Below are 16,694 nucleotides of genomic sequence, written 5' to 3'. Positions count from 1 at the left end.
GTTAGCATTCCATAGCCAGCAAAGGTATTTGTCTTTATACCTTTGGGTTGAGAGATGATGAGCTCCACTTCATCAGGAGAATTCTGTATGATTTTAACTGCAGTATTAAATGAAACGCCCTCGAGACTAATATTATTCACAGAGATGAGTCGTCCTCCTTTAAAAAAGAAGGCATAAAAACAAGACAAATCATATCTAAATAAGGAAATAAATCCAGAGTAGCTAACTTTAAAACACAGAAGTATTTTAATTCTGATTAAAAACTGAGGACAATGACCTGGTTTGATATTTCCAGCTCTGTCTGCAGGTCCCCCAGGGATAATTGAAGCGATAAAGATACCGAGGTCTAATTTTCCTACATTTTCTCCTCCAATAATTACAAAACCTGCAAAAATGAGATAGCATGAGAATGCAGAGACACTGGCAGTATTAGAAAAGATTAATCTTAGGAGCATAAAAGGCTCTTACTGCAATGGCTTAAGTTTTACATGGTCTGGTGAATGGGGAGCTCTGATTTACATGGCACCAAGGTTTTGATTCAGGAAAGCTTTAAACTCATGTTATAATTAAAGTGTCCTGGTGACTTTGGTGGCTATTTAAATATAATTTCTCAGTAAGAATACTTCCGTGGCTTGGGACTTTTAAAGTCATAAAGTAAGTGGACCTTAGCTTTAACACCTGCAGGAGGAAAATGGTGTAAAAGCTCAGTAGGTAAATTTGAACATTGTTCTGCATCATGTAATCTAGGGCCCCTGAGGCGGGCCATGTAGGCTTCTAATGGATATGTAAGAGATATTTTAGAAAATGAAATCTATTTTCAAGTAGTTAAATTTCACAATCCTAGCTGAGAATATTCTGCTTATTGCAGAATATATTCTTCTCACTATTAGAATAGTTGGGTTTGGGATCAAGATATTCCGCATAGACCTGCACCATTTAGAAATTTGCTGTTTAATTGTATTAATGGTCAGCTGTGAAACCTGATGGTCCTCTTAACTCATCCACAAGAACAGCTTACAATGCAATAGTGTATTGTATAACAAAAATGTTATCCACGGAAGAATCCAAAATTGGGAAACATTCATGTTAAGCTTGTGTACACGTTTTACACCCCCACAGGCAATACCTGAAAAGTTTGCAGAATGTCATCTCCCCCTATATAAGGTCTAAGATAAATAAAATCTCTGCACATGTATTTCAGATATGAAATTAGACCCGTGTTCCTTTCATTCTACTCTTAGCACTTGGTCCCCTTGATCTCTGTGGCCTTAGTTAGTCCTCTGAAAAAAAATGCAGTCTTGATTTATGTGCTTAGTCCTTTTCAGTCTTGGAAATTCTAAGTCCTTCATAAAGAATTGGTAGTCTTATTCCATAAGAAGAATAAATGAGGTGAAGAAGGTTACAGTCTTGCCCATCTTGAGTCAGCAAATATCAGTGTTAGCACCAGAATCTGATAGTCCCAGTAACAAAAATAACATACATGTTCCTTACTTACCAAATCCATTTTTAGGGTCACGTTTTAGGCTGACACAAATGATTTCTCTTTCTAGACCACTTAGTGAAACTTCCTTTTGGGTGGCTGGTGATCCAGGTGCTGCAGAAACAAAACAGCTAGAATAAATGCAGATTAATGCAGGGAGACAGTAGATTCATATAGTATGCAAAACTGGGGCTTAAAAATGTAAAGATGTATTTTGTTCTTGCTTTCAACATTACCATTACTTCTGAATCAGATATAATTCAGGAAGGAAGCTTTATCAAGTGTTTGGAAATTTGCATTCTTTAGAAAAGTATATGTACAGTAGCTGTCTAAGCTCTTCCCGTAATGTTTTTTTCTGAGACTATGCATTTATCTACAATGTTTTTATTAAGATTAGGCTATCTAAAGAGTCAGACATGTTGCGCTCATTGAACATGAGGGTGATTTGGACACAAAATCTGGGTCCCTTTGGAAACTTTAGCCTTCAGCCTTTTGGCCCTTTTGGCTGTGTAGGTGCAATCTAGTCAGCACTGATTGTGATGGTCACTTTTGTAATGTTAACAGTGCTTAACATTGTGCAGTTGCCACAGCATGTTTAAAGTACAGTTCTAATTTATGAACAGACAAACCAAATAATCATAGCTTCTTATTCCATAGATCTGTTCACTGTGTGCATGCAATATGGCTTCTGTTAGAAGGCTAGGTGTCCAGTTCTAATTCCAGTAAGTGTCATTCAAATGCAAGAATGGAGGAAGGACCTGGAGCCTAGGTTGTCTCTTGCATTATTTATGGAGTTGTAGTTCTTAGCTGCAAACTAAATGATGACCTCTGAGCACAGGGATATTGCCTCATGTGAGAGTCCTGGGTGTACTGAACTATGTCTCTGAAAAACATTAGGCACCACTGATAAAATAATTTTATCGTGAAGTCCTTTACCAGTGATCCTGATGGGAAACAGGAACGAAAGGGAAGAAAACAGCATGTCTTGCTGAAGTCTGGGTTAATTCCCAGGACTAGAAGTGCGAAAGGATATTCTTTAATCTGTAAGTAGAATGTATTTTTGTCTTCTGCTATTGAAACAATAAATATGGAAGGTTACCGTCTCTCATTATGATGATGATTATACTCACCACTGATTGTGTTCTGCGTTGAATGGATAGAGAGGTAGTCATAACTCCTTTGCTTCCCATTCAAATTGATGTGCATTTCTGACTGGGATAGCCCTGATGTGGATCTGCATGGCATAAAACGGATTGCATTACAGCAAATCACCAAATGGTATTTAGCACTTTTCATTGTCATTAGCCTGTCAGAGCCAAGTAGAGGGTGCACATGTATACAGTCTTTCAACAAGTATTCTGACTTCTGGGCCACATTTCATTGTAGGGGAGTGGTAGTTTATCCTTGCCAGCTTTTCTTTGAAATAACAGCTGCCATCAGACCACTCACATCATGACTTATTTCTGCCTGTGTTTTTCTCTGAGCTGATGCAGGCACCAGGAGAGCACAGCGTAGCCTCAGCATGATTCATTTAGCCCTGCTGTCCATTTAGACAAATCCATGTCTGAAAGTTTTCCTGGTAGTTCATGTTCTTGGCTCTATTCTCAGTATTATAAGAGGCACTAGAATTCATCAAAGGCCTTGAGACTGTGTGCAGCTATAATATCTGCCTACTCTGGTGAATGCACCAATGCAAAGGGAGAAGCTCTTACGCTCTTCTCTGTGATTTGCACTTTTAGACATGGAGGAATCACTTATGTAAGACCTGCTCAAAACCAGCTTCCACTGTGCATTTAGTTCACATACTGCTATGTCCAGAGAAGACACACAGACATTAAAGATTTTACTTTTATTCTCCCTTATTTTTATCCTTCTCCATAATGCAGTAAGTGGCTCATTCCTAAGTCTAGTACAAATTTAAATGTCACTCTTTTTCATGTTCTTATCTGTTAGACTGTTAGCTTTCTGCTTGTGTTTGCACTACTGCTGGCACCATGGAGCTTTTTGGTGTGGCCACAATAAAGACTGAAAAAAAAAAAAAAAAAAAAAAAAAAAGTCTGCCTCACAGTTTACCATAGAGGTTTGCAATGATATAATCTATGAATGAGTGTTCTTACACACGTTTAGAGGAAAAAGCAAACCTACCTGCCAAGATTGCTTTTGTCTCTAGTCCTGTTGTTGGTTTCCACACTGAGGTTGTCACAAGATTTGCTCATCATCCCAGCAGAAAGGTTTTCCAGGTTTGCTCCATAGAGCACATTCTCTGAACGAGACAGTCTCTGAATCAGGGCAAGGTGTTCACGCTGAGCTGCATACGCAGAATTTGATTTGTCTATTTCCACAAATTTACTTTCCTCTGAATAAGAAGGGACAGAGGAGGGGAGAGAAAGATAAATCCACTGATATTATCCCATCTTCTTAAGCTCAAAGGTGCTTTCTGTCTACACTTTTGAACTTGCTAGCAAAAACCCTGACATGGCGGATATATTTGTTCTGGTATCCTTGAGGATATCTAGGCCTTGAGGCAAGTGGAAAGGCTTTCCAATCCATTTCTTTCATAGAAAGTATACACTGTATTTAGATTTAATTTGTATGAATTATACTGCAAATTCACTTTCCACAAAGACAGATGAAATGCACAACCCTGCATAATTTAAACCTCAGTATCTCTGTAAAGTATATTTTGTAAATATTCGGTATGTGAGAAGCATCTGTCTGTCAAAGACTGAATTAGCCAGGTTGGTAGTTTTCCATCCTTCATGGACCCACTGGCTGTTTGCTCTGAGTGATTTGCACAAGTGAAGTTCAGTAGGGGACCTTCTTGGTGGCAATGCTTGCTACCTAATTTTCCACCTCTGTGTGAAATCTACTACTTGCTTAATGACATCTGGGCTCTGCTGTATACAAATCTATCCTCTCAAAAGATTTTATTTCCCTGAAACAAGATAGTGCTGGAAGCAGCACTGTTAATCTATTTAGGTTGTCAACCTAAATGTCAACCTAAAACCCTAATGGTGGGCTGGAGAAGGCACAGCAGGCAATTGGAGACGTGTCGGAAAGTAAAGCAAGAACCCTGCTTGGTACAGGCTAGCACAAATATGGGCTTTAACTCTGCTTGCATGTGACAGCTGACCTCACATGTGTTTTCCTAACAAATACTAGCCTGAACGCAACTTTCTAGAACACTCTCTGCAGCATTAAACCTGGGTTTCCTTTTTCCTCAGCGACTTCAATCAGGGGCATTTGTTAAGGCATGAGAAGGCTTAACTGCCTGCAGTATTAGTTCAGTCTGAGAGCTGCCATTGTGATTTCAAAGTAGGGGGTTGCTAGCAAGTTTTGAAGAGATGGGGACTTACACATCTGAACAGTGCAGCAGAAGCAAGAGTTTTCTTCATGCAGAAAGAGCCTTATAATCTCTTGCAGCCTCACGCTGTCTGTCACTGCCTTCACAAAACCTTTTTTCTGGGACAGCAAGCACACACTGAACCTCAGAACTTGCAGTTGCACGGCTTATGTAAGTCTGGTTTGTTTCAGTGATTTGGGTGCTTGTAATCAGGACTTGGGTTATAATTTTCTTAGCTCTCAATCTTTTTGTTCTCTTGTATGTGGAATGTAGTAATTTTTAATAAGATATATTACCACAAGCAAATGTGACATAGGAAACTTTAAGATTCACTATTAGCATTCATCTGTATGCTATAAATCACAGTCCCACTAAGTTACGGTTGAAGCTACAGGAGCCCAAGCAAGAAAAGTTGCCTTGAACCTAACTGTCATCCTAGCACCTTCTTCCATGGTAACAAATTTGTGCAGGTAGAACTTCAGTTTTCATGAAAATTTTAGTGGGAAGGAAGCAATAGATCAATCATCCTGTTATATCCCATGGTATAATTGGTTGCCAATACTTGTACAGTTTTGCTAGAGAAAGTAACACTTGATTCTCCTGCTGTGACTCACTGGGTCAAATACTCAGTGGTTGTAAATGATCATGATTCTGTTCAAGACAATGGATGAGCTAGTGAAAACTCATGTTGCACTGAAGTCAAGAGTTTGTAGAGGAATTATAGAGGACCATATGAAAAGTTTATTTGTAAAAAGTTTGTGATGATTGGTAAAAACATGAGGTATGAAATGTTAAGAAAAAAAAGGGGAGAATTGTAGAGGAATGAAGCTGGGTTAATTAACATTGATAATACACAACTGCGGGCTGGCTTCAGGGGAGGTGGGCTGGTCGATGTAGGCAAGGTGCAGCTGTGGCTGGTTCTGTTAAGGGGTTGGGCAGCCAACGAAGAGGGAGGAGGAAGAAGCAGAGAGAGGGAGAGCATGGCTGGGACGAGGAGAAAGCAGCAGAGGGACTAGCATGAAGAGTATGTTGGTATGAGATGGTAGAAGACCTTGTTGCAGCTAGCTAGTTTGGAGAGTGCTGTGACAAAGAGTGATGACAGTTGTCTGCTTAGGCTGTTATTTCATATGTGCCTTGGTTTCCTCATAATGATTCTCACCTATCTTTACAGAGCATTATGAGAACTGTGGGTGAGAAGTGCTATGTAACTGCCCTGGTTTAAGCAGAACCTTGTCTTAGAAGCTATGGAAAATGTGAAGTCTAAGGAGGTATTAGTCATGTCTTCCACGGACATGGGAAAATCTAAGGTAACAGCAGCTAGCAGTTACATAATTGAGTGGGTATGACTGATGTGCCTTTGGTTTAATGGTTTTGTCCCGAGACTGAACCATTGAGTTGAACCCCCGATTTAGGCAAAAATAGCCAGTTAACTGAATTCAGCTCCAACATATCTGAGCACTGCTATAGTTATTCTTTGTGTGGAATGTTTCTCATGTTACATTTGGGGTAAATCTGATACATTTCTTCAGAATCTTCAGCAGTTTCCTGAAGGGAAATGTAATTATCCTTTTTTGTAAAAAAAATCTGAGTTTAACTACATAGTTACTGTCATCAGAGAATCTCTCTCTACCCCTTGCACATGCCCGCTCACATGCACATGCTATATTAGACTTACACACCTCTAACTTCCAGTGAAGAGGAAGACATTATTTTCTGGTCTGCAAATGAGAAACTGAAGCACAGTGAAACGGATGTGGCAGGTTCCGATTCTCAGTTTCGCTGAATGCACCTTTCCTAAAACCTAACTGTTCTATGGCCTGAATAATGAAAATGCATTTATACCTCACCTGATGAAATTTGCCGAAGTTGCCTAGAATTCATCTGTGCATTGAATTTGTGTTGGGCAGAGCAGAGATCCAATAAATATTTACATGTCTTTGCTGTATCGGTAACGAAGGTGTGTTTCTTGCCACTGAAGCTGCTTTCAATCATGAATTTTTTTCTCTAAAGGAGAAAAAAGCACAACTTGCTTCATGAATCAGTCATTACAGTGAGGCACTGAAAGTTCATTTGTATAATTTTTTTGGTTTGTCCATTTGTATTTATGCCTGACTGCATGCCTTTTGGGTGCAGTAAATGCCTATCAAATTCAACAGCTGTTAGTGAGGTGTCTGTCATCAGGATCATAACTGTCCTACATCAAAAGTCAAGAGCCTTTGGTCATTGACTGCACTGAGAGCAGGTTGATAGAACTCGGAGAATTTCACCCTACAAATTTTAAAATTATTAAGCCCATTTAATGTGAAAATGAAAATATCTTCAAGGTTTAGAAGGGCCGCTTTCAGAGAGCAAACAGGCAGGGAAATGTGTGATGCAGGTTCACACCTACACTGTATGATGGTAGACTGATATACCTCTGACGGCAGAATAATGTTTAGAAGGGGTCACAATCTTGTAAACAATACCAGTTTGTTAACAGACATCAAAATACTAAGAGATGAGGATGGGAAAAAGGAGATACGGAGAGAGTAAGACATACTCCCATGACCTGATGTAGGTAGGAAAACAAAAGAAAAGAGAAAGAGAAGACGAGAGAGGAGTTAGTATGGAATATGCCATAAAGATTTTTGACACAGTCTTTGTAATAGTCAACACCAGATCATTCAGTTTTATAGTAATTTGGCCCCAACCTTAGCAAAAAACCCTCCAGAACTAAACCTCACTAAGAACTGCATATCTTGGTATCCACGTCCAGATCCAGCCTTGATATTAGACTGTTTTCAAAAAGGACTTGCCTGTACAGAATAAGTCTAATTCTGGCTCCGAGTGCAACAAATTTATTAAAGTGACAAGCAGAAGGGGAGTAGAGGAGTAGAGTTGGTTCCAACTCACGTGAGCTGAAATTCTTTCTGTTTCGCGCCACTGGAATCTTAAACTGGCAATTCTTGTGTGATTTTTGACCTCATACACAATGATGCCTTTGGCACAGATTCCCAGGATGATGTCCCCTCCTGCTGCTTTCTTCTCTTGGGACACATGATAGAATAACACTCCATACTCAGGAAGTTGCTGAGTCACCTTGTAGAGAAAAAGTGCATTTACCATGCATTATGCAAAAAGAGGCATGGGAAGAAAATGTAGGTAAATGGGTTTGAGTGTCTTCACTGAATATTCTTTCAATCTCTCAAGAAACCTTTGAAAACCCTTACCAGATTTTCATACCTACTGCCTCACAGAATCATCACCTTACTTTGGTATGTCGTAGAGCTATTACATGCATTCATTTTTCATGTGTAAAACTGAAGTAACACTTTCCCACACACCTCATTTGAAGAGGTAGGAGGATTATGTAGCTTCCTGTACCATAAACACTACGGTGGCACCGAGGTACTCGGCATTACTGCTACTTGGCACCTGTGTGCATTTCTGAATGGAAAACCATGCAGGATTAATGCTGCTTGACTACTGTTAAACCTTTTTCTTTCCATTTTCTTTTCTGTGTCTTTGTTTCCCTGAGCAAACCCAGAAACCATGAGGTATGATGATCTTCGTAAAACTGCTATTACTTTGGTGCCAGGGCTACTCTAACATTGTTAGGGGCTTTGTGTGGTTTCCTTTCTACAATAGTGATGACCAACTGGAAATCTCAACTGCAGTGAAACCACAGCTCCCAGCCTGCATGGAACTCTCTCAGGTACATATGCCCATTTCTTCACGGCCATCATCTTTTAAAATCAGACATTATAAATTTCCATTGCCAAGATCTTAAGTTACAGTGTTTGTTAAATTGTATCTCACCTAAATATATTGGTGACTTTTGAGGGAATTTCACTGTGCCAGAATTCCCTTCAGTGTCAAACTTCATAATAACAGATCTTCAGTGTTGCTTCTTTCTTGCATGGTGCTCATTGCTGGGTGAAAAGCTAAGCAGGATTATGTTTCAAGGGACTGAGGAGCCAGCTTGTGCCCCTGCCAGCTAACTGTGCAGAGGATACTGATGAACCCACCTAGAGGTTCTGGGTGTTGCTTGTCTTTCTGTCTTCTGCACTTGGTCACAAAATGTTAACACGTGACTCGGACCTTTTACAGAACTATGTATGGAATATGAGGAGGGTTTTCTGTCCTCTTTTGTGATCTGCAGATCAATATGAGTTTATTCTAGAACTTTTTTTTTTCCTCCCCTAGGAAGCTAATGTAGAATCCCCAAATGACTTTTCAACTGTGGACAGAGATTTTTCAGTGACCAAAATAAAACGGTTATCTGTTTTCCAGAAAGTATCCAGAGCAAAAATATTTGGGTCCTGAAAACTGGGGCATCTAATAATCATTGGATGAATCTGGGTTTGAAATTTTTAATCCCTTTCATATTTTGAATTTGCATGTTCCTGCCATGGGGGCTCTCTTTCTCACTTTGTATGACGTGTTGGCTCCTTCTACAGACTTACCCATTGAAACTGATACTAACAAAGCTGCTTTTCTTCATTGGATTTGCCACACATGGTGGGACTGTCATTAAGCCTAAGCTTCAATCTATTTCTTCAATTCCACTGGCAGTTAGATGAGGAACGAACATAATTAAACAGTAACTGAACTAAAATAATGTTATAAATAAAAGCATGTGGCACTGCAGCAAAATGGCTACCGATATTTATCCATTAGCTAATCTCTGATATTTTTCATTTGATGAAGAGCAGAGAAGTTTAGGGGAGAAGCAGAAAGTAGGGGGAAAAAATTTAAATCCCACATCATCATGACACCCTAGAGGCCAAGAGAAAGAGTCATGTGAGAAAATACTTCATATAACTCCTTCCTCACTTCCAGGGTTCACAGATATTTTTAAACAGATAATCACTGCATGCTTAGGAAGTGGCTGAACAGCTGCTGTAGTTTCAGAAGTCAAGAAAGTGCTTACTCCCATGTTTTATAATCATCTCTAATACATTCAGTAGGTGTGTTTATAATCATCTGGAATCCAGGCATGTTGGGAACATGCTGAAAATTTGCATCAAACCTTAGGATGTTGAAAATACACTGAAATGTGTATTAACACTTTATAAACTATCAGTGAAAGGAAACCTACCATGTAAATGTGTTTTAAGTTATTTAGAGTGACAGTATCTACAGCAGAATGGAATTCTGAGCTTTTTGTTGACTATTTAAATTTCTTCACCATATCTAAAATCCACTGTATCAGGCAAGAAGAAAATAATAGACAATGGTAAATATGAGAGGGTCTTTCTATCTCAAAATAAATAAATAATGGTTGGGGTATGGTATGTTACCTTTAAAAATTCTAGTTCAGCTTCATCCTCAAATAAGGAACGATTCATACAATGTAATTTAGCAAGCTCTCGCTGTACATATGCCAGGGTCATTTTCTCTATTTGGCTTGCTGGAATGTAGTCTTCAACACGAAAATAACTCTTTCCATGCATCTTTGGGAGAAAAAAAATGAAAAAAACAAGAAAGGAGCCTTTTGCTGAAGTCACCCTGTTGTCATTTCCTAAAAGAAGATGAGGAACAGCAGGTAGTGTCTTGACAGCCAAATGTGCCTCTTGCACAGCCAGGTGCTCAAAGCATACGGGGCTTCTCTGTGTAAAGGGAAGAAAAGATGTGGGCCTACAGGGGTGCCTGCAGGCTTGCACTTAGAGCTGGCAGCTACAGCTGCATCAGTACAACGTACAGTGGGGGACCCAATACCGGGATAGGTCTGACCAGATGGATCAGACCACTGAGAGTTCAATTAATAGAGCTAAACTGATTTAGATAAATTAAGATGTGGCAGAGCACATCAATGGCTATTTTCTGTACACTTCTAAACTAGGATAACTAGTTCAGGTATAATACCATCAGCAACCCTTCTGTCTTTGCAACTTGTGAATCTGAGCATACAAAAACACCAGCTGTGAATTCTGCAGTGGTTGTTTATTTTTCTATTCCATGTTCTCTAATCTCTTTAAGCCCCTCTACACATCCAAGCTGTGCCTATGTTGGCAATTTTCTACAGATTTTTCTGGAGGTTCTGGGCCATGTTATCAATTATGCAAGACCAGGAGTCTTTCATCATTCTGCCATATTTCCTGCCAAATTCATCTGGCTCATTACTGCTCCTTAATCAGGAAAATCTTGTGATTTTTTAAATTAAATTTGAAATGTGAGTACTAAAGGACTTAGTTGAAATTATGTGGTATTCTCATTTCTTCTTTAAACTCTGTGTGACAAAGAAAAGCTGCAAAAGCTGTGAATAGAGACCTCTGAGAAATACTGTATTATTTATCCACACCTCAGAAGCGTAATTGCCAAGCTCTGCCTGTAAAGCCAAAGCGCCGAGTTTCAGGGTAGTCTCATCATTGCAATATAATCGCTCCTCCAAAATATCTTTACGAAGCTGCAGGTAAAACTGATGCCTTGTCAAGCTGTGCCTGGAACACAAAAGGGTTTAGGAAGATAGGAGGAGCCTTGAACAGTCACCCTAAATGCTACTGTTTTTTCTGCAGTCAGCAGAACCATGTACTTACTGGATAACATTAAAGTGGTTGACAAAGAATTTTATCCTTAGAAAGAGTGTGAAATTAATGATAGAGGTTTTCTTCTTGGGTTGATCATTCCAGCCATCTGGGGCTACTTTGTAGAGTTTGGTGTCCTCATCCAAAAAGAAGAATTCTTTACCTGAAATGAGAATTTTGAGTTCTATGATAAGTCTGGAGATACTTCAGTAGCTCAAAGTTCTGCTGTCTCCATTCAGTGCATCACTATCAATAAAAAATAAAATGAATCATGGATGTCAGTTGAGATTTACTTCTCTGTATCATGGCTTAATTTATTGGTGCTTTGACGGAGAACTTAGGATATCAGTGTGTAATTTAGGATTACACCTGTTAGATGCTGGATTGGTGTGGTGTCTATGGAATCACTCAAAAATTGATGGGGCTCACTGTGCTCACCATTCAGGTTCTGCAACCTATTGTAATCCTCGTGCCCTACACACAAGTATGCTTCTTCCTAGTGCCTCAGCTGTGCTTGCCATCAGAAATGGGCTGAGGATATGTGGGTCTTGTAGATGAAATAGCTGAGCCTGTACGCCAACTTGTATGTAGGAAGCGTCAGCCTTCCTCAGTACAGTGCTTCCCGGAACTTCTTCTGGAGCTACATGGCTCAGTGTTACTCCAGTGTAAGGCTGGGACACAGCCTTTTCTGCATGGGAATATCAGCCAGTGACAGTATGGCTGTGCTGGTGCATAATCCTTGGGTAGACTTGCTTTGCATCAGTGCAGTTCTGCATAAACCAACATACCTTACTTTTGCTTAAGCTTTAGATCTGCTTTCATCTTAGGATCTTACTGGAATTCATTAATAAAGTCACTACAGAGGCACTGAGGAAGAGAACTTTTATTGTGGATAACTATGTCTTGTTACCTTTCAGGTAAGCCAAGCCAAAGTAGAAATGTTCCACCAAATTTGCATATGCCACCACGGTGTTGAAAACATCTCTTGCCTTGGACTTGATGTCACATTGCACCTCAAGGCACTGCCCATTGAGTAGAATCACATTGAGATCCCTTTGCGATAAATAGGATTTCCCTTTTTTGGTCTAAGAACATGTAAAAAAGAATGAAGAATGAGTGTTAAGTACAAGCAATGCAAGTTCCACAGCATTTTGTTACAGAGGCTCCCTAGTCTCGTGTCTCTATATAACCTGATGGAACTGGTCACAACACTATGCTATTCCCTGCCTCCCTTCTTATAAATTAATATACAAAACATTTCTCGTCTTTAAAAAAAACACAGAATCCCAACAAAACATCTGAGCATACTCAAACTCTACAATCACCAGGGTTATTCTTGCTTCGAGGGTAATTCCAGATTATATCTGCCCTGATTTTTACTGCTTTATGCTGTCAGCCTTTTACCTTATCTTAATGAAAGGTAGAGAATGTGCCTGCAAACTGGAGGAATCCAATGCATTGGCACTAAATGTTACATTGCATATTTGCTGTATAATCTTCGTCTCAGAAGTCTTGTGCTAAAGTGATCATTTTTAGCTGAGAAGGATAATCTAAGCTATTTTCACACCAACAGAAATAACTACATAGCACTGAGAATTAGATGACCTCCTTTCAAGTCTCAATACCTCTGCAGAAACCCTAACTTGGTTTGGGAGGACGACACAGCAAGAATACTGAGTTGGGACTCAAATTCAGCTTAGAAAGAACCCCAACTAAAAGGTCACTAGACTAGTTCTAAATTCTTAGTGTTCATACTTACCACAATTGATCCAGGCAGCTGTAAGGTCACTGGTGGTTCACCAGACAAAATAATAAATTCTGGACCTGAAAACTGTAAGGAGGCAATTTAGAAATTTAATAAATGTCTCCTAATGCAATGAAGATCCCAAACACTAGTACCAATGAAACCCATTTCTGTTGATCTGTATGCTGTAGCTAATGAATTTCAGTGTCTAATAAGGTGCAAATACCAGTTGAAGAGTTCTCTCTGGGTTGTCTCCTGTGTGGGTTGTCTGGGGGTCTAATTAGGGGTAAGCTAATGCTGAAGCCTTTTCCTCTATGAAGGCACTTAACCAAGATCCATTCCCTTTGCAAGGCACCTGTTTTCATGATACAGAAACTTAAGTTCTTCTAAGGCTTTTTCCCATTTGATTCCCAAATTACTATGAGGACAGTCACAGACATGTACACACACACACACCCCCACACACACACCCCCCACTGGGATTTCATAAGCCTAGCTTCCATAGGCAAACACACTAAAATGCAGAGCTTCTTCCCTGAAATGAAGGTTGACTCATATTTTTTATTAGCAGACATTGTGTTCTTTTGATTTAACTTCAACAAACTTTAACAGCACAAGATGGTTGGTTTTTTATTGGTGGTTTGTTGTTTTTTTCCCCTGAATATCCATGTCAAGGAATTTTGCATATTTGGGGTTTTTTTTCAAATTCGTCTATGATTTTAGGTTCTTGAAGCAGATGGAAATCACTAAATGTCTGCAAGTGGTAAGATGTGTATTCTTCCAAACATTCTCCATGACTCAGTAACTAGACCCATTTAGATCTTCTTTTTAGGATACTGGAATGCCTCTTCATCATGCTAGCATTGTCCTGCCAACAGACAATGCAGTTTTGTATCACATATAAAGAGGGACTAGCACTGTTGTAACAGTTGCTGGACTTCTGAGGAGCTCAATTAGCATTCCAACAAAAAAATATATTAACAAAATTTAAAACTATGTTTATATATAAAAATATATTTTTCCAAATTATCTAACTGAAACTCTTGATCAAAGTTCTGCCAAAATCAAAGTCTTGACCTTGTGAACTGGGAATGTGTGAAAGGACTCACCAGCCTGAAACCTATCCCTTCTGCTTCCACAACGGAATGCTCCATGGGCAGCAGCTTTGTGGAGTTTTCTGTGATACAGTTATTTCTGGGGTTTTGTGATCCAGCTGCTAAAGAAACATTATTCTTCCCCATGTAACAGAGTCCTACAACAAATCAGCAACTAGAAATAGTCCCTGAGGTGAACTATTGGTTTGGCACTTTGAGCACTCTTGACCAGCAAGTGTTCGGGTTCAAGTGTCTCTGTAAATGTTTTTGCTTTTCTGAAACTCCTGTCTAAGTGGTTGATGAAAACAGTCCATATGGTGTTTGATGCTTGCAGAAATCAGACATGTAGGTCAGAGAGGGTTGGATTATAAGCTTTTGCTTAGTCTTTATGGACAAGAGCTTTCACTGCCTCTAGTTCTGAGTTACCACAACGGAATCGCGTCCAAGTTGGAGTCTGTCAGTTCAGAATACTCATCTAATGACGTGACTCAGTAGCTAATATGCATTTCACTGGTGAATGACAACTGGATGAGAGAGGCTTCTCTTTAATGACATCTACATTTTGAAATCAGCCTATATGTTTTCCATTAGTCACCTTTTCCTTCCTGTGAAACAAACATTTCTGTGATGCAGCAGCTGCTGTGTAGTCCTTTGTAGACACAGAGAAAGTGGAACCTAAACTTAGCAGGTTCTGTCTGCTGTTCTTCTGAGTTCCACCAGGGATTTCTTCTACAGCGCTGACTGACCTTCAAAGGAAATGCTATAGTGAACAACATATGTAGCATGCAATCAAAACAGCACAGACTTGAGAACAAAGATCTTAGGGTACATTGACTGGCAGAATATTATGAAATCCAGGACAATGTCAGTTATAAGTTGTGAAATGTTTCTTTACAGAAAAAGAAAAGTAAATTAACAGGGATAATATTACTGATGCCCTTCATAAATAAATCTACTCTGCTTTAATTCAATAACAGTCTTTCTTTTTTTTTTTTTTTTTTAAATTGTTATTATTTGGTGAGCCAGATCTGGCTGGTTTAAGTCTGGTGAAGTCAACAGGCAAAAAATTTAGCCCCATGCCTTTCTGGGAATTCTACAGGATGAAGTCAATTCCTCATTTCTTATTTTTTGAAGCAAAAAAGCTTCAGAAAACTGTAACATACGTGGTTACATTATTCAGAATTTTCCAGGAATGGGAACTAAATTATTTGAATACTAATTCATTAGAATAAATTAATGTCTTTGGGAACCGAGTGAATTTTCAATTTAATTAAGGGCAAGATGTGTGAAAGATTAGAAAGCTGTCTTTATACTATACTTTTAACCCATAAAGTAATGGTCTTTTCCACATGAGAAGACACACATATGCTTAGAATAAACTTAAAATAAAATATATACCCTTATGAATGAGAAAAGAATGATTATGTGATATAGAAGGAAAAGTTTTGTTGAGGTGGGTTTTTGTTAATTACATAAAAACAAATGCCAGTCACACAGAGGGTTTTTTTGTTGTCCCAAAGTTTTATCATTTTCTTTTGCATGTTGCAGAGTTGCTTCAGGGAACTAACTATTCAGTGAGTTTCAAAAGGTTTTAAACAAAGTTGCTGGAGTAGTTGCTGATCTCTTCTCCCTGATATCCAGTGACAGAACATGTGGGAACGCTTCAGAGCTGCGTCAGGGGAGGTTCAGACTTGGTATTAGGAATTATTTCTTTACTGAGAGGGTGGCCTGCAATAGACTTCCCAGAGAGGTGGCTGAAGCCCCAAGCCTGTCAGTGTTTGAGGGGTGTTTGGACGTAATAACATGCTTTAACTTGGTCGGCTCTGAAGTAGTGAGGTAGTTGGACTAGATGATTGTTGCGTGTCTCTTCCAACTGAACTATTCTGTTCTGTTCTATTCTATTCTATCCTAGTATACATTCCCCTGTCTATAAAGATATCGGTGCAACCTCATAAACATCAACATTTAACTAAGAAATATGCCTAAAAATGACCTGAAGTTACTTTTGTGGGTATAAAGATAGTATTAGCTCAAAATGTAAGATACTGTGTTAAGAAGACTTTCTTTTCGTGTGGAATATACTTCCTGTTATTAGTCCTGTGAGTTGAAAGATGCCAGACTTGACAGCTGTCTTCTTTATATATAGGCCCTATCCCTGCCTACACTTAAAAGTTTAACTTTATGAGATGTAAGTTCTGTCAGTTGGACTGCTTACTGAAGTGAGCGTGATGATATTAGTAAGCTTTATAGATGGTAAATCCGTTGCTAAGTGTTGTGTTGGTTGTCCTCCTATATGGCAAATTGGTGGTTTCTAAACTAGTTATTTCAATTCCACTGTTGTCTTGGTACTTATATATATATAATAGGATGGTGACCTTCGTAAAAATTCAATTGCAGATTATTACAACCAAAAAATGGGTTTACAGTCCCTGAAGTTCTATGGGATATGGCTTGCTGGAAATTTGGAGAAAAGTTAATCTTTCAGCAGGAAGGAACATTTTATTGGCAGCATGATTTTAGATCAAGG

The 16,694-nt window shown here is 39.0% G+C and overlaps 2 protein-coding genes across 7 annotated transcripts in view; one reads left to right on the top strand and one right to left on the bottom strand.

Annotated features, from left to right (window-relative positions):
- Positions 1–16,694, top strand: part of MAPK8 (mitogen-activated protein kinase 8) — a 162,546-nt gene that overhangs the window by 65,203 nt on the left and 80,649 nt on the right. The gene's annotated exons all lie outside the window — the stretch shown is intronic.
- The window catches only part of FRMPD2 (FERM and PDZ domain containing 2), a 77,495-nt gene that overhangs the window by 37,216 nt on the left and 23,585 nt on the right, over positions 1–16,694 (bottom strand). For all 6 annotated transcript variants that reach the window (XM_027815324.2, XM_027815326.2, XM_027815327.2 and 3 more), the window contains exons 9-21: positions 14,763–14,913; positions 13,089–13,160; positions 12,240–12,414; positions 11,342–11,492; positions 11,107–11,245; positions 10,106–10,258; positions 7,716–7,901; positions 6,671–6,827; positions 3,626–3,836; positions 2,611–2,714; positions 1,496–1,594; positions 278–385; positions 41–157 (exon numbers count right to left, since the gene is read on the bottom strand). In XM_027815324.2, the coding sequence (XP_027671125.2) occupies positions 41–157; positions 278–385; positions 1,496–1,594; positions 2,611–2,714; positions 3,626–3,836; positions 6,671–6,827; positions 7,716–7,901; positions 10,106–10,258; positions 11,107–11,245; positions 11,342–11,492; positions 12,240–12,414; positions 13,089–13,160; positions 14,763–14,913 (1,823 nt within the window). The remainder of the gene's footprint in view (positions 1–40; positions 158–277; positions 386–1,495; positions 1,595–2,610; positions 2,715–3,625; positions 3,837–6,670; positions 6,828–7,715; positions 7,902–10,105; positions 10,259–11,106; positions 11,246–11,341; positions 11,493–12,239; positions 12,415–13,088; positions 13,161–14,762; positions 14,914–16,694) is intronic.

This window comes from Falco cherrug, chromosome 9, assembly GCF_023634085.1.
Source record: "Falco cherrug isolate bFalChe1 chromosome 9, bFalChe1.pri, whole genome shotgun sequence".
Classification (NCBI taxonomy): Eukaryota; Metazoa; Chordata; class Aves; order Falconiformes; family Falconidae; genus Falco; species Falco cherrug.
The sequence above is the reverse complement of the archived record's forward strand: the minus strand, read 5'-3'. Positions and strand labels throughout refer to the sequence as shown.